Source organism: Primulina huaijiensis, chromosome 13, assembly GCF_012295235.1.
Source record: "Primulina huaijiensis isolate GDHJ02 chromosome 13, ASM1229523v2, whole genome shotgun sequence".
Taxonomy (NCBI): domain Eukaryota; kingdom Viridiplantae; phylum Streptophyta; class Magnoliopsida; order Lamiales; family Gesneriaceae; genus Primulina; species Primulina huaijiensis.
The window spans coordinates 17,397,438-17,421,794 of NC_133318.1; the positions used below are offsets into that span (position 1 = coordinate 17,397,438).

Genomic DNA, 24,357 nt, shown 5'->3' on the forward strand with positions numbered 1-24,357 from the left:
TGGACAGTCATGTCTGAATATTTACCGATTCTAGTGATTTAATTTCAGCAGAAGTTGGGCATACAGGATTTCATTCCATGCGTCTGGAACCCCAGGGAGGCACCAGTGGCTGCAATCCTGAGAACTCAACAATGACTTTCTTGCTTCATCCGACATGTTTCGTTTCCTATATATAGATGGATGCCCGTCTTTCCGATAATCCGTCATTCGTGTCACATTCATGTAACTTACCACCTCGCTTCTCATTCCTTTTAAAACATTCTCCACGACCCTCATCCATGGCAGATAAATCGACAGCGATGTCTCGTTCTCTATTGGCTCCGTTTCGCGATGACACTCCCCACCAGAATTCCACTGCCCACCACTATAATAATACTAGGTTACTAGACAGTAATGCTTGATATTTAGAATGTAAACAAGAATACATTACTTGAAATGAGATGCTGAATAACCCCTAAAGAACACTAGAGACTTCAACGGATCGACATTGGCCTCGATCCATCTTCCCCAGGTGGTCAAGGCTTTTCGAAATGCCTCTGTGGCTTTCAGGTAACTGTAAACATGGCTCCCTTCTTGATAATAGTCCTTCCTGAAAAACATTCCAAAATATTCAAATTTATCAAAAAGTTCAATAAATACAATATATCATTCTTAACATACCCTTTGGAAGTCTTCTCATGAGTCCACCAGTGACCACTATTGAACACAATTATATCTGCGTTTTTATACTTATCCGCAGAGCTCTCTATTAAATCAAGTCGAAGTGTTTCCTTCTTTGTTCCGTTTCTTCCTTTGAATTCCCATTCTTGCACCAGAAAGGGAGACACGTGAAACTCCACCGAAAAGTTAAAGTCCTATAAAGAAGAAAATAGTTGAATTAAACAGAGACAAAATCCCATGGATTAACTTAAACTACTTACCTCAAATATAAAGGAAAAGGAAGCTTCTGTCCGAAATTGTTGCCTCCCCAACTCTTCATAAACCTTTTTCTGGTCTTTCACAGAGTTCTTAAGTATGCAAATAAGAGATTCCCACATATTTCTGTTCAGAGAATCACCAACAAAAGCAAGCCGTTTTCCTCTCAACAGTTCCAGCATATGACTTCCATCCAACCTGAACAACCAATATAGAAGATCAATGTATTTAATCTGCAAACTACAATAAAAAAAAAAATCACAGTAGTTGATTATAAAGAACACCTCGGAAGAGTGCAATCCTTTGGCTTCCACTTAAGTTTGTGATAGGCAGTATCAGGCCTACCGTTACCAAAACAGTTGAACTGTTCATCAATCAGAGAACAAGAACCGGGGCTGTACAGTGGGTAGGACTCGTCTCTCACCCACTTCCCATCAAATAAATCGCAATTCATGAGAGATTTTATCATCGAGATTCCCTTTCCAGAAGCATTGGTTTCGAAGTTGCCTGATTCTGGTGGGATTTCATTGTTATTAACTGTTTGATCCAAGACTTCAACTTCGTTAGTTTTCTCGTCATCACGAGTCAGATTTCCATAGAAACAGGGTGGCGCAGAATAAGAATCAGAGTAGGGCCTAAAGCCCAGAAACATAGTGGAAGCAATGGAAACAAAAATAATGCCATAAGCAATGATTCTGAAAATGGAGAAATTAATTCTTTTAATATAGGCCATGGTGGGACGCGAGAAGTTTGCAGTTTCTGAGTAGTTTTCAGAAATATGTGTGTGAATTTGTGTTTGAGAATGAGGGAGGAAGTCATGTGGAAGAGTGATTGTGAGAGTTTTGAATTTGCAGGAGTGTGGAGTTGGAGAGATTACGAATTTGTACGCACATGGATCAAAAATTTTCGTGATATGATTACCAATCATAATTGCATATTAATTCAACAAAATAAAAAAAATTACTACTTAGATTTGTATACAATTACTACTTACTAGCCATTTTTTTAGATTACATAATATGTAAAAACTTGTATGAGATGGTTTCACGGGTCGTAATTTATGAGACTGATATCTTATTTGAATCATCCATGAAAAAGTATTAATTTTTAAGCTAAGAGCATTACTTTTTATTGTGAATATCAGTAGGGTTGATCCGTCTCATAGATAAATATTCGAAAGACCGTCTCACAAGAAACATACTCTACGTAATAATACCAACATAACAAAATTTAGAGTGTTGTTTCCTTCTAACATTTCTTTTCCTTGGAAAAAAAACTAATATTGTTCTTTTTTAATTTTCCCTCAAAATAGTTTTCGATTTCACGGATCTCGACATAATCATTATTTTGTCGATAGATTATAGTTAATTTGACATTAAGGTTTTAAATTTGATAGGAGGTTTGGAAAGAGTTAAACATACGTAATAGTATTATGTTATTTTAATAAATTAATATCAAATCTCTCATCCTCGACAGAATTGGTTTTAGAGATTGGCAAGCGGCTTGAGCATAAAATTGAGTTTAAAAAGCTTAAGAACTCGTCAATGGCGTTTGGAGCGTTTTTGGACTGAAAATAATGATGGGAGAAAGGAAACAAGGTACTTGTGTCCCAGAAATCGGAATCCTCCCCATTCCTCGCCTTATGTTCGGCCACGAACATAGAAACAAACATAAAATACACAAGCCAGATTTCCCAGCTCTGCCACCTCGTAGGACGCAACACAGACAGGTGAGCTTCAAAATGGAGCTGGATATTGGGAATAGATCTCACCAGGTCATTGGCATCATCTCAAAATCTTATGGCACGCCATTTCGAAGATTATAATGTATATATTAACCATCGTTGTTTTGAAGCATTCGACGATATTCTGCATGTGGTTACATACATTATTTGTATGATACTTATTTCATCTCTGGATAAGCTATAAAGCATGCACTGTGTATTATGTAAATATTTGGTCTCTCTTTTCTAGTTTTAGTACAAGAAAAACCGAGATGATTAAAAAGATGGACTGATATTTAATGTTTCTTCTAATCGACCAATAAAACAATGTGATGTTTGCATTGTGGTTATCTGTCAATCCAAAAGAAAGCACGACATTCTACTGCCACGAAATATATTGATATCTGATTTATATTGTTTTCAAGATGTCTGAGGCATGAAAAAGAATTAATGTAGTACGAGACTCTCGGGAAACTTCAGTTATTTTGATATCTTTGCAGTAAGTTCTCTCACCAGTTTAGCAGCAACCATGGCTGTCATCCCATCCACAGTGTCCCGTTGTGGGTTGAACTCAACAACATCTGCAGCTACGACATCCCCTTTGAGGTTGTGAATGATGTTGAGAACATCACGGAAAGAAAGACCACCAGGCTCAATGTGGGATACCCCAGGAGCAAACGCTGGATCTAGACAGTCCAAATCTACTGAAATATACACCCCTTTTACACCGTCGCCAAGTTGCTGAAAAAAAATTGCAAACGAGAGAGGAAAACTATAGATTAGAAAGGACTTTTTCCAATAATTCGTTTTTGTCGTTGCTCATTTACAAAAAAACATAAAATAGTAGATGACATCCAGTAATGGTTTTGAGAGAGAGAAAGAAACCAGATTCTCTAAGAAGTCCCGATCCTTGGAGAAGGTTCGCATTTCATATTGCTCCACACCAAACCTTTTACCTTGTTCACGGCCTTCCTTTGTTATTGATCTAATTCCAACCTGAATCAAATTCACCAACTTTGAGGTGTTTTGAGGGGGGAAAAGCAAGAAAAAAAAATTCTACTCCAATGTCAAAAGTCAGGCTTCTGTAGGAACACTTGAAAGGACTACATTATTTGCATAGACTGAGTTTACTAAGCTGATGCTAGCAAGGTTTGAAAGAGAGAACACCACGTCCGCATTTAGTGGAAAATTGAAACTTTTCAATAATCCCCACTAAAGCTGAACTTATCTACCAAGTACGAAAATTTGAAATAAAAATTAAAAACGAGGGAACAGTTTGTGAATAGGCAAAGCTAAGCAGTTGACAACTATGAAAGTTTTAATCACGAGAATTTGCATGTCTTTCATTTGAAATTTAGAGTTATCCAAGAAAAAGAGAGTCAAGATATCATTCAACTTTTAGCAATAATGCATGATAAAAGACAAGGTCGGAGACAAATTGGCTAAAATCTGTGATCTCACATCACCTGTAAGAGTCGCCGAGCAAAGCCGCCCTCCATAATTCTCGCAAAAGAAGATGCATGAGAATATTTGTTCCCCTCAAAACAATGATAAATATCAGGATGAGCGTCAAGATGAAGAACATCCACAGGTCCTCCGAGCTTTTCGGACACCGCTCTCACCACCGGAAATGAAATCGAGTGATCACCCCCTAACACTAACGGGCGCAATGGAGGCTAAAGCACCAACAAGAAAGATAAAAATTATAAACAAAAAAATTCATGTATTGTGCAGAAATAAGAATCCACAGACCCATGTAAGTGGTAGAAAACACTTTAAATCCCTAAGGTTGGATTTTGATGGAAGGTTTTGAGGGAATTTGATTTCAAATACACATCTCAAATCCATTGTAACCATCTGGCTCAAAATGAGACTGAAGGATTTGAAATCGTTTGTATTGCCCGAGTTTATTTTAAAAAAAATAATTAAATTCATTCTCCAACCTAGTCATTTGAAAATTGAAATATATGCATTTCAAGTCCTTTTATTTGAAATCCTCACACAAATCAAAATCTCTCAATCCAAACACATCCTAAAAAGAATCACACCTCGTCCATCACTAGCTTCACGGATTCACTGATGATACTCATCAATCTGTCATCATCTACACCACAATCTCGCAACTCCTGCACTGGCACATCACCTACGTCAGTTAAGACTCTTGGATCATTTAGCTCTTCACCTGCATAGGTTGGCATTGTGACGACAGGATATTCAAATTGTTAAACATTCTACAGAAGATAACAGAGAAAACTAGTGATTCACTAGTTACAAGTAGTATCAGCGACAAGTTTATTATGGTAGTATTATCATTAACCAAGTTGATTAGAAGTGTACTGTCAAGATTATTATAGTTTGGGAAGCAGGGGAGGAGTCACTAGCTATATTTCACAAATGAACACTACAGACAGAACAGAGAGATTGGACCTGAGGCATTAAATTTGACAAAAAATCACAAAAAGAACATGGATGCATAATTGAAATAACAGGCATTGTTATCCAGTTAAAAGCAAGTTGGTTCCTCCCCAACTGGCTTTGTGTGTGACACAACAAAAAATAAAAAAATAAAAAAAGCAGCTGCATAAGAAGGGAATGATCTAATTTTTTTAGTACTGATATGTCCTCATCCAAGAACAACTGAACACTCCCCTAGCTAAAACATGTTATATCAGACCAACTGATTTTACAAGGTTGAATATTTTCATAACAATAAGTATGTATCAACACCTCCTTCTGTGGTGGAATTGGTGCTTCCGCACCAGATTGCCTCTCTAATTCGAGGAGGTGCAAACGCAGGGCCTTGGAGAAATGAGGAGTTGTGTCCTAGCGGAACTCCAAGAAGAGAAGATGATGCTACAACCGGTCCCAAAGCTCGCAGTAGTTCTCCCTGTTACAGAATATAATTAACCGTACCAGAAATGAAGATCAGGAGCAAACTCCCTTTAACTGACTATGAAGGATAGCGGGATTGTTTGGCCAACAAATTTATGAATCCATTATTTTTGGGAATCGAACAAAAATGCTTCAAGCCATCTCTCAGTTAGAATTCAGTATAAAATAATGCAGAACTGGGTAGTAATAAAATTTATGAACAATAAAATAGACAAATATAACAGAAAACATAAGCTACCTTGAGCTTTGCTCTCTCACGGATAAGGGTCAAGGATGCCTCAATCACACGATTCTGGCCTTTCTCTATCAATTCTTTAGGAACATTCGCTGCATTCAGCCTCTGCAAGTAATGAATTCCCATACTCCCAATTATCTTCATTTTTTTCCCTGTTTCTGGAACTGCAACTCTCCTGCAAAATTCGAACTCCCTGTTAAGTATGTGTCTTTATTGTGTTTTTTGGTGAGTGAATAATAAAAGATACGTGCTTCATCCACCGGTTCTATTTTTAGAACAATGTTACGCACAAAAATAACCCGATATCTGCCAAAAACACAACGCCTTACAGAAGCCAAAATCAATTTTCCTTTTTTTTTTCCTCCATGTGCAGGAAAGGCCAGATATTTGAAAAGAAAATAAATAAACAAATTTTTTTATTCAATGTAATTTATAGAATACTTAATTAATTAACTTATTAAAAAAATGTAAAAATCAAAGCCAATACTTCAAAGTTCTACAAACATTCTTGATTCCAGAAAATTCTTACAAAAAACAAAAGGATTCATAATGGTTTAGATTAAAAAAACACTTTCAAATTTTTTGTTAATAGAAGTATACCTCATGAAGCCTGTAAACAAAAGCCTTGATATAATTCACGGCCGCATTCCTCTCATTCCACAAATTTATATGCCGCATAAATGGGATGCGGGGATTAGGGTTCTGTACGTAAAAAGGAATAATCTAGGATTTTATTTAGAATCAGATTGTGTTGGCAGTCTTTAATTGGGCCGTCTTTTGAATTGACGTCAAATTATCCAATCAGGTCATATTTTGAATCGCATTTGACCCATGTCAATTCATCAAATGTTTGTTTCTAGCAACTTCCTTTTATAATTTGAAGAAACGTTATGCCAACTGGCGGCGTAAATCTCCGCCGCCGCCGGTGTTTGGCTGGCTGATAGCAAAGCTAATTTGAATCTGAGCTTTCATTATAAGCCATTGATTTGTTAAGTACGTGAAAATCTTCTTCAAATGGGAATAGGTGATTCTTTATTGTACGACGTATTTTTCAATGATGAAATTCTTAATATAACGTTAGTTACTCGTGTATACAGTCTTTTTTATCATTATCGATGGACTAAAATGAAATTTGACAAATTATGGAAGGAATAAATTAATATTTGAATTGTTGAAATAAAAAAATAAAATAAAAGTATGTGTTGAAATTTAAAAAAAAAACAAAAAAACAAAAGTGTAATATTAGTATCATATAAGAGTAAAATTAGAAGAAAAAATCGATGTGTTTCGTTACTTTCATGTCTTCAACTTTAATAAAATAGAATAGATATATTTTTCATTTAAATATGATGTCTTTATCCTCGAACTCCATGATGTAAGCTAAGTGATGGTCTCATTAAACCATCACGTATTTTTGAATTATAATTATAATATTTGTACTTCCCCTATTTGTTTTGTAAATTTTTTTTATAAATTAGTTTATCATTTAATTTAAGCTCTAAAATAGTTATCTATGGGCTAGTTACTTTTGAACTTGTTAGCCAATTTTTACAAGGACTCGACCCAATAAATTCTATTTAAAATTATAAATCTTCAACCCGATGTTTTAATAATATTTTTTTTCCCAATAAAATATTATCATTAATATAATTCGGGTGAGGACGAGAATTTCATCGGGTGGATATTACATGTCTGATCCCTCTCCCGACGTTGATAGGGACAGGAAAATTCCGACAAGTCGAATCGGGAAAAAGACGGGTCGAGATATTTTCATAACGAGAATGTGTGGGGATTCATGATTAAGGGTGTTCATCGGTCGGTTCGATTCAGTTTTCGTTTTTTTATTTCGGTTTAACAAATAACTAATCCGATATCCGAACCATTTTACTTCGGTTAGGTTCGGTTTTCTACCGAAATGGTTCGGTTATTTCGGTTTTGATACAATTATTTAAATTAATAAGATAAATATATTGTAAAATATAATATGTTATCTTTTTACATGATTTCTCAGTAAAACATTTAAATATAAAGTCTAAGTGAGTTACATAAACAACAATAAACAAAATATTATTCAAAATAATTCATCATTCACTGATATTATCTCAAAAAATATATAATAAAAATAAAATTATTAATTTAATGAAATTTCGATTTTTTCGGTCGGTTCGTTCCGACATATATAATCCGAAACCGAACAAAATAAATTTCGGTTTTAACATTTATATCCGAATTATAAAATTCGATTTTCAGTTCTATTCAGTGTTTGGTTTTTTCGGTTTAGATTTTCGGTCTTATCCGAAATTTAAACAACTCTGTTCATGATGGGTGGTGATTTTAGAAGATTCTGTCAACCCTAATTTTTTAATCAATCCATTCCGATATGAAGTGATTTCAAATATTCTTTTCAAATATCTCTCAAATTCAAATCCTCTATCCAAATACACCCGGAAATTCTAATTATTCAAATATATTCAAAGACATGGTTGTACCTGAAGGTAGGCCAAAGAGGCCTCCGCCTCATACCCAAGCGTAGAAGGGGCTCGAAAAATTATTTAAAAAAAAAAAAAAATCGATTAATTTTATGTTTAAAAAAATTATTTTTATTTGTACATAACTTTAGCTAACCTAATTATCCAACGATGTAGAAATCCTAAAAATTTCCTTTGGTCCTTTTTTAAATCATATATTGTACAACATAACATATAATATTTAAATGATTAATTAGAATATTTTTGTTATATTATATGATTAACTTATGCATATTTTTAACATTATTATTTGATATTTTAAATGTTTTGTCTCAAGTTACAGCAATGACATATTTCTTAGCCATCCAAGATACTTTTCTAGCCTTTTCAAATAGCCTGAATTTTCCATAAGCATTGAAAGTAACGGTGTTCGGTGTAAATCCTCGCTGAAGCATGATCTCATCAAAAAGCCGTGAAGAAAGTTCATCAACTGGCAATGCATTGGCACATCAAAATTTTCAACCCTTTATAATACAGATCAACTAACTTGTCATTCATGCCGAAACGCACGCTGATAAAGGCGGAGCATATCTTGTAGAAGTTAAACATCAGGTACAATATTTTTATGTTCCTTCATCTCATACAAAACATTGCAGGCGTCTTTCGATTGAACTCTTGAAATCTTCAACTCCGCCTACAACTTTTCAGCTTCAGAAAACATATATGCTCATACGTACTACTGTATATGTCAATCATCGAGCAGACGATATTCAAGTTGGGAACCACAGATTTAGGCATGCAAGTAAAAAGTTTGATGGCATTCTAAAGGTGAACCATATCTTTGCAGGAACATATATATTAAGAGATGGTGTAAGTAGTCCTCAAATAGTGGATCCTCCCACTGCTTCTCTCTTAGAAATTTCAGTGCATCATCTATCTAGCAATTTTTCAGAAAAGCACTCACAAGTACTGCACAAGATGTCTGATTTTTAATAACATGATCGAACAAGGAAAGGAACCTTACAAAATAGAAGACATTTTTATCCAGCCTATTAACCAACTCATATGCCTTTATGCCAACACCAAGGATGGAGGACATTTGACAACCAATCATCGTAAATTGTTCTGATGGCTGTTTATGTGTGATCAACCAGTCACCATCATATCATAAATAAAAATTAATAACAAAATCTGATATGAACTTCACGTCATTGACATCTACAAAAGGTGCAGACCAGCATAATAATTCTTCATATATAGCGATCAAACACATACATTGTGAAACTCTATTCAGTTGATTGGCCTCATTCTTGGGCCATACAACTCTTGAATGACGTAAGTGTTTCAAAATCTAAGACACGAGTTTGCATTAGTGGATGTGGAAGATACCCTACCTCGAGCATTAATCCCTGAATTCGGCACTGACATTGCTTGCATTTTTCCATCTTCATACATCTCAGGCTGACTATTAGGAGATGTCATAGCAAAAACTTTACTGAATGTTTGTTTACCATTATTACGATATTAGTGCCTTGTCCACGACTCATCTTCTCTTTTGTGTGGAGGAATATATACGCATTCCCAAGGAGACACAAAAATCGGTTATTCATCTAAGCGGCGAGCTTCATCTACTTGAGGATTCTCCAATCTTTGGCCTTAATCCACGAAATGCTTGGCTTCAGTATATTTGAGTTTGTCATCCACTGATGATTTGTCCTCTTCTTTTGGAGATCTCCTCCACTCTCTCATCTGTGCCATAAAAGTTTGTCATGACAGCAGTAATGGCATCGATCATTTCTCTGAGTTCACTATGTATGTTTTTCTTCATATACATCATAATTTTCACGAGAATTTCCTGGCCAACAGAAGATGCAACTCCTTCTTTCACACCTTCCTCCTCGAACTTGTCTACAAGTTGTTCGACTGATCTTTCGCTACGGTAAGTATCTTCTACATGTGATGGTCCTTCCCCTGAGACTGATGAATTCTTTCATGTTTCTTAGTAGGCTTTGGTGGCATTCTTGTCCCACTAGGCGTGCCAAAATTTGTTTGCACATAAAAATTGTGGGTGTGCCAGACACATGATCGTGTCAAATTTGTGATTAATCCGACTTTTTCAGCCAAACGATGTGGATATCGGTTCGGTTGTTACTTTTAACTTCCATCGGTGAGCCACGAAACTAAGATTTAAACGAGAAATATGACGAAATTTGCAGAAGAAATTCATGAACATCTAATTTAATTATGCTGCTATAAATTGAAATAAAACTTTTACTAGAAAAGCTAGAGAAATATTATGAAATTGAAGAAATTATGCTACTGGAAATTGAAATAAGCGAACTAAAATTTAGAGATTTTGCATAAGCTTGTTGATGTAATTTTGTTGATGAATTTGTCGAGATTTCCATCTGGTGACTTATGTCGGTTTTTGTTCGAATCTTCTTAGCGGTTTGGCCACATTCTGTGATCATCGATCATGGATCGTGGATCAACTTCTCCAATCACGCAAGCCAACTGACGAGACAAATTATAAAATTGGGTTTTACACATCTGACGTGCTTCTCTTGTAGGCGGACTTAGCAGAATTTGAGCTTTACAGAATTTGGAGGCAACAATAATATTACGTTTATGTTTTCCAATTTTGTAAAAGAATGTCATCATGAATTTTTGGTATATTGATTGTTGGTAAATTGTTAAATTATTATGTATCTTAATTAGAACTTTAATATAAATATTTTTAACATGTCCTAAAAAACAGTTAAAATTTTTAATCAAAATTATTATTCTAAAAAATAATAAAATTTGACTTTTTGAAAAAATATTTATTTATTTTTTAAAATTTTGATAAAAAAATTATATATGCTTTTTTAAATATCGATTTATATTCTTTTTATTAATAGGAATCCTACTCAGCCAAGATAACAAACTAACTTTAACAACATAATATTGTTATCATCATTTGAGCGTTATCTCAAATGACATAAACATTTTTTTATAATAATATTTAAATTTTAAATATATTCATTATATCATATCAATAATTTTACATAATTATTTAAAGATTAATATTTATTAATTTTAATTATTAATTATATAACAAAAAATAAAAAAATAAAAAAACCGAGAAGTAATAATATGTATAATAAAAATATAAATATAAAACAATACAATTATTATAATAATGAATTATAGCTCCAAAGTCCGATCTCATCCGCTCTTCCTCGCCAGAGCCTTCATATTTCGTGCAACATTACAAATTCCTCTTGCTTCTGCTTGCTTCCGTCGGAAGGTTCTCCCACGTCTATCTACATACAGACAATAATCATATTATATTATATGTGTGTATATATATATTAAATTAAGAGTTGGGGAAGAAAGAGAAAAAGAAAGTGTGTAAGCAATAATTTATTCAATCATTTATCGTCGAACACCACTCAACATCGTTTGTCCAAGAAAACCACGAAGCCACCTGTTTACAAGGAATAAAATCGCCCGAGTTTCTTGCTAAAATTTGATTTTTTTCGCGACCCTGTGAAATCATCTACTCTGTCTTATCCATATCTGTGGCTTTTGCTTTAAATTAGTTACTGAAGTACAGTATTCTACGTAGTTAAAATCGATTTTTTTTAAAAACCCTTTTCCAATTTACTTTTGTTTTGACGTGCCGTGCTTTGCTTTTTTTTCTATGTTGATTCATTGCAGGGTTCTTTGAAATTGCGAAAAAGGTTTGGGGTCGTTGGCAAAATATTCGGTGGGTGTCTTGATATTTGTGCCCGTTTTCCATATTAGAAGATTCTGCGGTTAGTCGGCGGCGATTGGAGTTTTGTTCTTTTGTTTTTTTTTGTTTCGGGTGTTGGGTTCGAGGAAACTGGTCGTATTTGCAGATCACTGAGTTTGGTTTCGAATTTGGGCTTCAGTGACGGACTTGGTGGTTAGATTCCTGTTCTCTTGGTGAAATCGTTGGTGGTTTTAGGGTAATTTGGGTTGGGGTTCTGTTATTTGCTATAATCGCTTTGCTGATAGCAACTTTCTGGGTTCTGCTGATTTTGCTATTTGAGTTGGTGGTTTTAAGCATAATATTTGATCAATCTTTGTATGAAGGGGTAAAGTTGTGTTTAGCGACTCTTGTACCTTATTCTAAGTGAAGTTTGATTCTTTGGTTATTGTAGCTGAAGTTATTAAATACTTTTGGTGGGTCAAGGAAATGTCTTCATATACTGCAGAAGGTGTAGTTGAAGGGGGAAAACTTTTGATTCATATTGCCGAGAATGGGCACTCGTATGCGCTTGATTGTAATAGGTACACTATTGTTGAGACCGTGCAGAAGTTTCTTGAATCAGTTTGTGGGATAATGTTCAATGATCAGCTTCTTTTGTGTTTGGACATGAAATTGGAACCTCAGCGCTCCCTCTCCACCTACAACCTCCCATCCAATGATCGAGAAGTATTTCTGTTTAATAAGGCAAGGATGCGGAGTAATTCACCATCCCCTGCACCAGAGCAAGTTGACATTGCTGATATTCCCGATCCCCCGCTGCCATCATCATCTCACGACATTCATCCTTTGGATAATGCCTCAGATCCTGCATTAAAGGCTCTACCTTCCTACGAGAGACAGTTTAGGTATCATTTTCAGTGTGGACATGCTATTTTCAGTCGTACATTAGCTAAGATTGAGACATGTGAGAGGTGGTTGCAAGAGCAGAAGGTGCAAGAAAGGGCGTTGGAAATTGCCCGGGGTAATTTAGATCATTTCTATAAGATTGTACTTCAAAACTACCATGATTTCCTAAAATGTTACTCACAGCAGCACCGTAGCCATGTTAGCCTTCTGGTCAACTTCGGAAGGGATATTGAGAAATTGAGATCTATGAGACTTTTTCCTGCCTTGATGACTGCTAATAGAAAATGCTTACTGGATTTTGTGAAGGAAGAGAACCTGAGGAAAACGGTGGAAGACTGCAGCATTTCCCACAGACAGTTTGAAAACAAAGTGTCAGAATTTAAACAAGAGTTTGGAGATCTAAAGCTCAACACAGAAATGTTATTTTCTGGCAAAGCTTCAGTTCTTGTTAAAGACTTGGATTCGACTATAAAAGACCACCAGCGCTTTATAAATGAGCAGAAGAGCATAATGCAGACTCTAAGGTGTGTCTTTCTCCTCTCTCATATTAATTGTGTTCACCTTTTTACTTATTTACAAATGCTGATTTTTAGTTGTTATAAGTTTGAATTTCTCTGAGTGAAAATGTGTGAATTTAGGGGGGAAAACTTATTTCTAACTGGCAAAGAAGCATTCCTTTTGTGCTTTTATCCTTGTCAGCACCCTTCGAAATCATGCCATGGCTTTCTAATTCCACTTAAAAGTAAGAAATTCATAATGCAATTGACTGAATATGTTATCAAGCATTTTTCAATTTTGCTCGACTTGATTCCTTTTCTTGTAATAGAAGATTGAATTAACGTTTGAAAGCAGAGGCGAAGTTCTTCAATTGAGTCATTGATGGTAACTTGTTTTAAGAAGTGACACTGAAAAAACTGGCAGTAATTATAGCCGTGAATATTTTATATAGCTAGTATCCAATTGAAAACGTCAAGCAAGGGATGCGCATTTGCATCTGTCAAATTTTCCCTTTAATCATCATACTGTACTCCTTTTTTGAAATGGAGATCATGTTTCTCACCTTCATGTTTACTTCGTTGTCAAAGTTGCTTGCCTAGGTTCTTGGGCAAGAAGAAGTTTATCTTGGTCCTGGGAAACTGAACTCTATACATTACTAAAAGTATTTCGATTCAAAAATGTTTTAGAAAAATTTAGAAAATAACATTTGAATAGTTTTATAATGCTTGTTTAAGCTTTTACAGTTTTTAAGTGCTTGGAAAATATGAATTTATGGATTTGGTGAAGGCCAGAAGTTATATCATTTAGAGCTTTTGTTTCAATTTCCTTTTAAGAGTTTTTTTTGAAAAAAGTGCTTTTGAACTAGTATATTCAAACATAAAGGCCTTATTTGTTATGTTTTCCTCTCACAGTTTTCCAGCACCTGAAACAAAATAAACACCATCATTCATTGTTTTCTTTCCTCAAAACACATTTTCGTTCCATTTCAACATCTCTTCTCTATCTCTATCATCTTTGAAGTGTCAGACAATCAACCGACATTTTGGTATGATGGTATGACTAAAGTTCCCAAATTACAATATAATCTCTCATTAATTTTTATAATTATAATATTAACTCTATTTTAATGTAAATCAAATTGATTACAAAAAAGATTGTATAAGCACGAAACATGTGTGCAGGAGAACTGGTACTATATTGAGGCTCAGACCATCAGACCGACAATTGGTCTAATGGTATGGCCAAGTACATTAATTTACCGTAATGCCCCTCATCAATTTGTATAATTATGATATTGACCCTATTTTAATGTAAATCAACCTAATTTAAAAAAATTGATTGCAATGTGTGCATCAATTCATTATTTTTGACTAATTTTTCATTACTTCCAAAAACTATTGTATAATTATAATTAATTTGTACTATAACCCAAATATACTATTATAAAGTTAAAATAATTATATCCTACAATTTCTGGCATGATTTGACTTCTATATAGTAATATTATTTGTCCGAGAGAGCCGAACATGCTATTTACTTTCTACGGTATTTTCACAGAATTTTTTCCCCAAAACGAAACGAAGCAAGCACGGAATTGCTTTTAACTTTTAAAATAAATAGCTTCAAAATGCAGTATTAAACTAAACAATTTCTTAAGCCAAGCCCTTCTGATAAAACTTATCCTCTATTAAGTGTAGGCATTAATACTGCGTCTAGATTATGGGAATCAGTAACATTTGATCTGCGGTATTGCAAATGGAGTTAACTGGAAATTTGATTAGAGAGAAATCTGAATGATCATTTATTTAAAAGTTTTTATAGATGTAAAACACTAGTATGGATTGTCTTGAGCAGAGATAGACTATAAGACTTTTGGTTATTTCAGTGACTTGGTGCAGTGATGTGGTATCAAGTTGTGTCAAGAGGATGAGTCATGGTCTTTGCCAGTTCCCCTAGGTCTGGTTGATAACAGGCTATGGTATCATATACAGCATATTCGAGCTATTCTAAAGCATCAAAATTCGTGTTCTTTGTTATTCTTATTAGAACTTTCAGACCCCATTATGTTAGTCTAAAGTATTTTTATGGTATGGATGTTCAAACTTTAAAATCTTTTAATGTTTTCTGGCATATGCAACTGAATTTGGTTCCTTAATTTAGAAATCATGTTGTTGCATCGGAAACCTGCACTTCTGCAAAAATTAGAAAACGCTAGTGGTTGCATGTTAATGTTATTTTTAAATGTGCAACATGGCATCCTCAAGCAAAATCAGTTTTAAGAATATATACTTCAAGAGACGGTGGGATTAAGTTTAGCCCATATTTTGTGGAGCAACAAACATGCTGGTTAGGATGCTAGGCTTTAAAAGATTTGAATTGCATTATGTTGCTACTTACAACGCTTGATATATCAACAATCTTTTGGTCCTATAATTGGTATTAAAGCCAATAATATGCATTCAATTATCATCAGCCATAAGTTGTGCATTTTTATGAAGGTGGCCATCACTGTATACTTTTAAATATTTGAGTACACTGCAATCACCAGTTTTAATTTTTGGTTGTTGGATCCTTCGCTACGGGGTTCTAAATGAATTGTCTTTTTTGAAATAAGCCTTTTATGTCGGATGATGTTTTTCGTGTTCTTATGAATAACATTTAATAATCCAATTGCACTATCTATACTTTATAAGGATTTGGATGCTGAAAAAGAATAGTGGTGGTAGCTTCTTTGAGCACCTTATTTTAATATTTTCATCTCAACTCTAATTCGATATCCACCCTGCTTGGGCGACATCTAACTCATTCAATCATGGTAGCATTCAATATGGTGGGGATCGTGTTGCCTGTGTTAAAATGAGTTTACAGCGGCCAAGCCTGTTTTAATCGCTGCTAGAGAGTTTAAATGCTGCTTTATATCTTACTGTTTATTTACCTTGACCCGTAAAAGTTTTTCATGCTATTGGAATCATGTAGCTGAATGTTTTTTTAATAGCTGAATGTTATTTCTCTTGCATTGTATGCTATGTATATGTGCTGCTACTTCACATTATAGCTTGCTTGATACGTGATCATTCTGTTAAAGTATCATGTCTGTTGGTGCAGTAAAGATGTAAACACGGTGAAGAAACTTGTTGATGACTCTATTTCTGGCCAATTTACGTCTTCGCTGCGTCCTCATGATGCTGTTTCAGCCCTAGGTCCTATGTATGATTGCCATGATAATAATTACCTTCCAAAGATGAAAGAATGTGATCATGCAATTTCAACTTTGCTTGGTTTCTGCCGGGATAAAAAAATTGAGATGAATATCTTTGTGCATAATTATATGCAAAAGATTGCATATATCCAGTACACCATCAAAGATGTGCGATACAAATTTTCCGTATTCCAGGAAGCTTTGAAGCGTCAGAATGATCAATTTGAGCCCTTAAAAGTGGTGCGTGGAGTTGGTCCTGCTTATAGGGCTTGCCTTGCAGAAATTGTGAGACGAAAAGCAGAGATGAAGATCTACATGGGCAAGGCTGGGCAATTGGCAGAAAAACTTGCAACTGAGAGGGAATCAGAGGTTAGGAGACGCGAAGAATTTCTGAAAGTACATAGTACATATATTCCCCGGGATATTTTAGCAACCATGGGATTGTATGACACTCCTAATCCATGTGATGTCAATGTAGCTCCTTTTGACTCTAATTTGCTTGATATAGAGCTTCCGGATGTCGATTGTTATGCACCAGAGTCACTGTTAGGACTCTCTTCAAAGAGTGAGAAGAATGTGACTTCAAGGAGTTCATTATTGATGTCTGACGATGGTTCTCAATCTGCTGAAGTTGAAGGAAATGCAGTGAACTTCCAAGAGAAGTATGGTTCACCGGAGTTACTTGAGGAGACAGAGCTGGTGGAAATTGCAGGGACCAGCAAGATGGAAGTTGAGAATGCAAAACTGAAAGCTGAACTTGCTTCTAAAATTGCCTTCTTGTGCTCCATATGCACTGAGCTCGATTATGAATCACTTGGTGATAGTCAAATAGAGAGTTTATTGAAAAATGCTGCAGAGAAGACTTCTGAAGCTTTGCATTTGAAAGATGAGTATGAAAAACACCTGCAAACATTGCTAAAAATGAAGAAGATACAGTGTGAATCTTATGAGAAACGGATTCAGGAGTTGGAGCAAAGGTTGTCTGACCAGTATCTGGATAGACATGAGCTTTCTGCTGATGAGAATGGTTCAAATTTTGCAGTTTCATCTGCAAATATTAATGATAGCAAGTCAGGAGTATCAGGACTTGAAGGAATTCATATGCCACGCCCAATGGGAGAAATGTCTTGTGCATCCAGTCCATTAAAACCTCGGCTTCTCCCTGCAGAAGATAAGGCACAGGAAAGGATTGATGATAGTATGACCGATTCCTCTAGCACGATTAATCCAAATCCTCTGTTGGATTCGTCAATGCTCGATCTACATAGTGATAAAGGTCATCCATGTGACAAAAACAAGAAGGGAAATCTGTTGACAGATGAGGGCACGGAACTTGCCTCTAGTAATATGGCAGTTAGCATGTCACAGCCAACTGGTGTTCTATCCTGTGAAACAGTTGCTGAACCAGGTCTGGATGCTACAGAAAGTGATAACTTTGCGGTGGAATTACAAAACGCCTTAGCAGGGAAAGTGAAACAATTAGATAATGCAGAAACCAAAATCCAAGAATTGATGGATGAGGTTTCCAAGCTTGGAAGGGAGTTGGAGATCAGTCAGAAGCTACTTGATGAATCTCAGGTACTACCTACTTGAAAGTGATTTATTTTCTGAGCACGGGGCTGGGGTTTCTGCCAGATAGCTATGTGGATACCTTAGTCGCCAAAAGATTTCTTTACTCAATGATACAATCCTTTGTTGCTCAGAAGTCCTTTAGGGTTTATCTAGTTCTAAATTTGTATTCCTGTCAGTTTCTTCTTGCCCGAATTCAGAAAAAAGGCGCTTCGATTCCACAAACGTGGATGCAACCGTGTACTGCTATTCGTCATCCAATGCTGGTTTTTTGTTGCAAACATCTTCAAATATATAACTAATTTCGATTACGTATTGATCTAATTGCAGATGAATTGTGCTCACTTAGAGAACTGTCTACATGAGGCAAGAGAGGAAGCTCAAACCCACCTATGTGCAGCTGATCGTAGGGCCTCAGAGTACAGCGCATTGCGTGGCTCTGCTGTCAAAATGCGTGGTCTTTTTGAAAGACTGAGAAGCTGTGTTTTGTCTGCTGGGGTGGCTGATTTTGTTGACTCATTGCGTTCTTTAGCTCAGTCTTTATCCAGGTAAGCACAAATGCTTTTTCTTTGTTGGACTTGATCCCTTTTTTTTTTGTTACATGGATTGCTTTTAGAATGTCAATTGTGTCCATTTCTGATACACCGTTTTAGCATTTGCTATGAAGCTATATGAATAATCCTTTGTTACATATTTGGAGTTTCTTTTGGCATGCCTCTTAAAACAGCATGTTAGTGGTCTGCATAATTTATAGATGAAATTTAATAATATAGTCCAGTAATTCAACTCAGAACCACCAAAGAGAACCCAAATCATCTTGCAACGGTTCGAAAACTGTATCTCAATTTTTCAATGCCCGTATCTTTGGGTTCAATTATCATGGTAGTTGGAGATGGATTGGAGATGGTGACATTGCTTATGAAAGTTGCTTATGTTTGATTGAATTCGTCCCAAATTTTCAGTTCTGCCAACAAAAGCGATGATGATAGCACTGCTGAGTTCCGGGAATGTATAAGGATATTGGCTGATAAAGTTGGTGTTTTGTCAAGACAACGGGCGGAATTACTCGACAGATACTCAAAAACCGAAGCAGCAAATGAGCAGCTTAAAAAGGAGTTGGAAGAAAAAAAAGAGTTGGTCAACACTCTTTACACGAAACATCAACTTGAAAAGCAGGTGTTCTATTCTACATTATAACTCGTACCCATTCACTGTTTTTGGTGCACATCACCTTTTTCTTTTCATTTCATTACCTAGTGACCAAGACTGAAGGAATTACTCCCCCTTTTTACAGGCGAACAAAGAGAAGATATCATTTAATCGGTTAGAAGTCCATGAAATTGCTGCATTCATTCTCAACTCTTCCGGATACTATGAGGCCATCAATCGTAGCTCTCCTCATTATTATCTCTCAGCTGAATCAGTAGCCTTATTTTCTGATCATCTTACAAACCGTACAAGCTATATCGTAGGCCAGGTTGTACATATTGAACGACTGACAGTGAAACCACTACCTCCATCTACATCAGTTCAAGCTGACAGTGCTAGAGATCGGGTAGATATACTGACCCCCGAAACTGGAACCAACCGTTTGACATTTAATTCAGGTTCGACTTCAAATCCTTATGGTCTTCCTGTTGGATGTGAATACTTCGTAGTGACCATAGCCATGTTACCTGATACCACCATTCATCCGACGAATCCTTCCTGATCTTGGTTGCAAATGGCAGATAGATGTGATGGAAGAAACTTGATGTGAATTTGTGTATATATATTACATATTCAGCTGTACTACTAAAGGTGAAGATCTTTAGTGAGGATTTGACTTGGCCTTTCCTGTATAGATGAAAATCAATTTAATCCCATCTCTTTGTATATAAGATTTAGGATCATTGTTCTAAAAATCGATCTAGACGCTAGGCGGCGGTTGACCTCCTAGAAAAGGTGCTAGTCGACTTGCCCCCTGGGCAGTCCTAGGCGGTTAGGGTTTTTTTGTAAAAAAAAGTTTTTAGGACTTTTTTAAGCTCTAAATCAAAGTTTAACCAGAAATGTGATTTGTTAGCTCGTTCTAATACGTCAAACTTATTTTCATTTGCGATCTAGATAGAATACTTAACTATGGTGATTTTGCATACGAAAAGAGGAGGATAATAACGATGATATTGAGTTAATTTAAACAATGATTTAATTTTTAAAATAAAGCTTCGTCTTATTTTTTTACTAATAACTCATTCGTGCATATTAAAATTAGTAAGTGTTGGTGTTTAAATAATTACTTATTATTATTGATATAATGAATATATTTAATTATTATAGACTTTTTTTTCTAATATTTAATATCATATTCAAATAAAGATAACAATTATGTCATAAAATTGAATTATTTACTGTTACATTCGATATATTGATCGAGTGAAATTTTTACTAATAAAAATAATATAAAAATATGTTTATAATAATATTTATTTATTTATTAAAATTTTAAACAATAAATAAATATTTTTAAAAAAACAATAGATAAATATTTTTCAAAAAATAAAAAAATTATTTATTAGATGAAAATTTTGATTAAAATTGTGATTATTTTTTGAACAATTTAAAACATGTTTATTATACTAAAGTTTGAATTAAATAATGATGATTATCCGACTCGATTTATGAAAAATATTTTTTATATTAAAATTATTATTTTTATTACATTTTAAAGGTGAAAGAATGATGTCATTAATATATTAAACTGATGCCGCCAAAACATAGTGCCAGAAACAACTGAGCTTAACATTCATAATAAGATGTAAAGTTGCCAACAATTCAAAGATCAATAATAATAATAAGAGATTCTTTCATCTTCTGTGAAAAAGTTAAAAAAACCCTTGAAAGGAAATACAAAGTTATGTAGATTAGTACATCAAGAAGGTATTAGGTTTTAGTTCGATCGGTTGACTTTGAGATAAGGCAGAGCTCCAATGACATTGTTATAGTCGCTGCGATTAACTTGCACCTGTAAATAAGACACAAGTGGTGTGAGAGAGGATATTCAAAGCCAGAAAAAGAGAAGTAAATTAATGAGGAAGATTGAATTGATTTGTTGCGTCGTCCTCCATTTTCTCACTAAAACAACGTCCCTATGGGAGTGGATGCTTGTTTCGAGTGAACATAACATGGTTGATGCAAACAACATTTCAACCCCACCAAAAACCAGCACAAGAGTTAAAATGGGCAAATCACCCAGGCAGGATAGCGGTGATTTACCAAGTCGCATTAGTTGGGTCGTGGGGGTTGTATTTTACGAAGGCCTGTACACATCTCAAAGACCACGTGTAAAAGAATGTTAACCCAGCCACCTTATGACGACCATATAAAAGAAATGCTAAAGACTACATATTTGAGCAAAAACTTTGACGGCACTTGATCTCAGCATTCATAAGAACGTAGTGAAACTAATTCGACATCAAGAGCATCCCAGTTGTGAAAAGACGAGTCCAACTATTGCACAAGGATCTACAAATTATTTGAGAAGAGTTTTTGCTTTCTCATCATTTCAGTGTCTTGTTTTCCTGATTAGCATTTGTTGCATTGCATCATACAAGTGACATCTTCATGAAGAGAGGTGAAGATCAAAATGGCGAATCATAAGTGCCATAACCTCTGTAGTCTGTATTTTTTGCCACAAGAACTCAAATAGCAATTTTATTGAAAGTCATTTTCCAATATATAAGCTGGTTTCACCACTTTGTTCTCATATAGGCGAACAAAATAATAATTACAATCAAACAATCCCTATTGGGAAGCCATAACTGTACCCATTGTACTTATCCTATTTGGTCGCTGTCTATGTGGCTGGTGCGATTATCAAAATATGGTTGATTGAATTGCACTGTCTAAAAGATTACCATTGGATACAGTTTTTGGTTCAACAACATGTACGTGGTCCCATAATTGCTATTTAAGGTCACATGCGTGGCTTGAATGAGTAAAATGTTCGAGAAATGAGTTGAGTTGGCAAGAATGAGCAAATTCCATATTTGTTTATAAAAATTTGCTCAAACTACTAGTCTCGAGTGATTCGCCCTATATGCTATCGGTATGTGTATCCCAAAGCTTCTATTCAGCAAGTCAAACACTGAAGCCGCTAATTTATTCTTCATTCTAAATTGGGCAGAGTTTATTTTAGCGTCTGGAACCGAACCAAATTTGAGTAACACTACATTTTCACTTACAAGATATAAGAGAATCCACCCACACTAAAAAGAAACATGGGAATTACTTCATTGCTTCCAAATTTACACCAACCGAACACACAAAATTGCACAGACCACAAAACCTCCGCTGTTCCCAATTCGCAATACAAACCTTCCAATAGCATGTCTGTCGTATGCCAGCATGCTAATATGCGGAAGTTTGTCCAAACACATCTATGTACAGTAAATGCATTAATGCATCAAAAGAGGAAAATGTATGATTTTTAAGGATCATAGATCCATGTATACTGCAGACAAGCTCATATGCAATTTTATTTTCGAAATTTTAATGATCCGGGTCAAATGTTAAAACCCAATTCAATCTAACCCATTTTCAATGTCTATCACTAGGATATCGGAGTATAAACCACTTCTTATCATCTTTTACAGCTGCGCCAGCTAGTAAAAGTAAATAACGAGAGCACAAGAATAAAGAAATCATTGAGCAACCAAAAGCTAAAGTCTTGAAAATAAAGGGAAAAGATTAAATGAAACAATTGTATAAATTCAAACCATTTTGGAGAGTCTCAATTTTCTCTTATTATTCTTCTTCGCGAGCAAATGCTGCTTCCCTGCTCTTCTCCTCATTATCTTCCCACTACCCGAAACTCGAAATCTCTTAGCAGAAGCCTTAAGTACCCAATCAAAAATCAGCAAACAACGAAATTGACAACAACAACAAAAACCCAAATCCCAAAATAAAGACGCATAAACACTGAAATTCAAAAAAAAAAATGCTATGTACTAACAACTGATAAAGTCTTACCTTGTGGGTCTTCATTTTGTAGCCTTTGGTGCATACCACTGTCATTGACTGTGAATTTCTGCAAAAGGGTGCGGAAACCTGGTCACGAACAAGTGGTTGAAGCCCGGAAATAGAGTGCGAAGAACTGAGCTTGCTAATTGAGGTTCGTTTCTTGGTGAATGGCGTGAATTGAACAGTTGTGAGTCGGACTTCTGGACGTTTGTTACAAATTCGTAATCCAAAAGAAAAACTACAAGTAGCCATTGCTGCAGTAGCCATAGATTTTAAAGAATTTTCGTGCGATTACGAAATTACGAGGTTTTGTGTAATTTGGATAGATGATCTTCGGCCTTCGCCGCTTACCCTTTACGATTGGGAGCCACAAATGTCTGGAAAAAAAAACTTAAAATAAAATAAAATAAAATAATAATAATAATAATAATAATAATAAATTGGCATATATTCTTTTTTTTTTCCCTTCAAGATTTTGTAATAAAAACATACGCCAAATCAACCTTTACATTATCTACATACTCTTTATTTTAATTTAGCTTTTCATAGTTTATAATATTTTATTATCATACTACATTTTAAAATATATTTTTTTAAATAAAACACCGCCAGAAGCGGAGGTTAAGCAGACCCATACATGTTTATAGCAAAATAGAACAGTACAAAGAAAACCTAAATAGGAAGGAGACAAAGCCAAGATCTTTTAAAAAAGATTAAACGGTCATAACATCAAGACATAAAAAAAGACATATAACATCGGTACATTCCTACATAAGGCAAAATAATAACCACCATGGGTAAGGAGAAGTCTTCGGTGAACACCCATCAGCTACCACCGGAAAAAAAAAACGAAACAACATCACAAAAATATCAAAACAAAACGATGGACAAGGAGACCATGCAGTAAGCGCCCGTAAGAGGCTCAGGCGAGTGAGTTGAGCTCCACATTTTAATATTAAATGCTATCTTTTAAAAAAATTCTTTAATATAAAATGATTTCTTTAAGCATTTGATATCTTAGGAATTAATAACTATTATGTCATCTCCAATCCACTACATTCTGCACTACATTGGTGTTACACTAAAATCATCTCCAACCACATTGCACTACATTTTACACTACAATAGAATATTCCAAGAATATTCTTTTTCTTTTCAATATTAATATTTCTGTTTTATGTTAATTATTTATAATTTGAAAATATAATGATAATTAAATATTATAATTTATATATT

At 34.9% G+C, this 24,357-nt stretch overlaps 4 protein-coding genes across 5 annotated transcripts; 1 reads left to right on the forward strand and 3 right to left on the reverse strand.

Moving 5' to 3' along the window:
- Nucleotides 1–1,771, reverse strand: LOC140956322 (protein trichome birefringence-like). The gene is made up of 5 exons (XM_073413038.1): nucleotides 1,200–1,771; nucleotides 921–1,113; nucleotides 661–854; nucleotides 431–589; nucleotides 1–364 (listed from the first exon to the last, which is right to left on the reverse strand). The coding sequence occupies exons 1-5, from the start codon at nucleotides 1,646–1,648 to the stop codon at nucleotides 31–33; spliced, it is 1,329 nt and encodes a 442-aa protein (XP_073269139.1). The 5' UTR covers nucleotides 1,649–1,771; the 3' UTR covers nucleotides 1–30.
- Nucleotides 1,772–2,913: 1,142 nt separating this feature from the next.
- On the reverse strand, nucleotides 2,914–6,579 carry LOC140956315 (arginase 1, mitochondrial). 2 transcript variants are annotated; one of them, XM_073413029.1, is made up of 7 exons: nucleotides 6,366–6,579; nucleotides 5,769–5,940; nucleotides 5,366–5,525; nucleotides 4,687–4,820; nucleotides 4,105–4,314; nucleotides 3,524–3,634; nucleotides 2,914–3,379 (listed from the first exon to the last, which is right to left on the reverse strand). In XM_073413029.1, the coding sequence occupies exons 1-7, from the start codon at nucleotides 6,368–6,370 to the stop codon at nucleotides 3,119–3,121; spliced, it is 1,053 nt and encodes a 350-aa protein (XP_073269130.1). In that variant the 5' UTR covers nucleotides 6,371–6,579; the 3' UTR covers nucleotides 2,914–3,118. The 2 variants fall into 2 exon arrangements, with proteins under 2 accessions (XP_073269130.1, XP_073269131.1); XM_073413030.1 differs by lacking the exon at nucleotides 6,366–6,579 and adding an exon at nucleotides 6,017–6,037.
- A 4,835-nt stretch (nucleotides 6,580–11,414) lies between these two features.
- LOC140956273 (autophagy-related protein 11-like) lies at nucleotides 11,415–19,985 on the forward strand. The gene is made up of 6 exons (XM_073412980.1): nucleotides 11,415–11,522; nucleotides 11,936–13,381; nucleotides 16,461–18,132; nucleotides 18,454–18,671; nucleotides 19,086–19,299; nucleotides 19,418–19,985. The coding sequence occupies exons 2-6, from the start codon at nucleotides 12,438–12,440 to the stop codon at nucleotides 19,832–19,834; spliced, it is 3,465 nt and encodes a 1,154-aa protein (XP_073269081.1). The 5' UTR covers nucleotides 11,415–11,522; nucleotides 11,936–12,437; the 3' UTR covers nucleotides 19,835–19,985.
- Nucleotides 19,986–20,911: 926 nt separating this feature from the next.
- Nucleotides 20,912–23,479, reverse strand: LOC140991566 (large ribosomal subunit protein bL35c). The gene is made up of 3 exons (XM_073461588.1): nucleotides 23,131–23,479; nucleotides 22,878–22,994; nucleotides 20,912–21,124 (listed from the first exon to the last, which is right to left on the reverse strand). The coding sequence occupies exons 1-3, from the start codon at nucleotides 23,386–23,388 to the stop codon at nucleotides 21,050–21,052; spliced, it is 450 nt and encodes a 149-aa protein (XP_073317689.1). The 5' UTR covers nucleotides 23,389–23,479; the 3' UTR covers nucleotides 20,912–21,049.
- Between the last annotated feature and the right edge of the window lie 878 nt (nucleotides 23,480–24,357).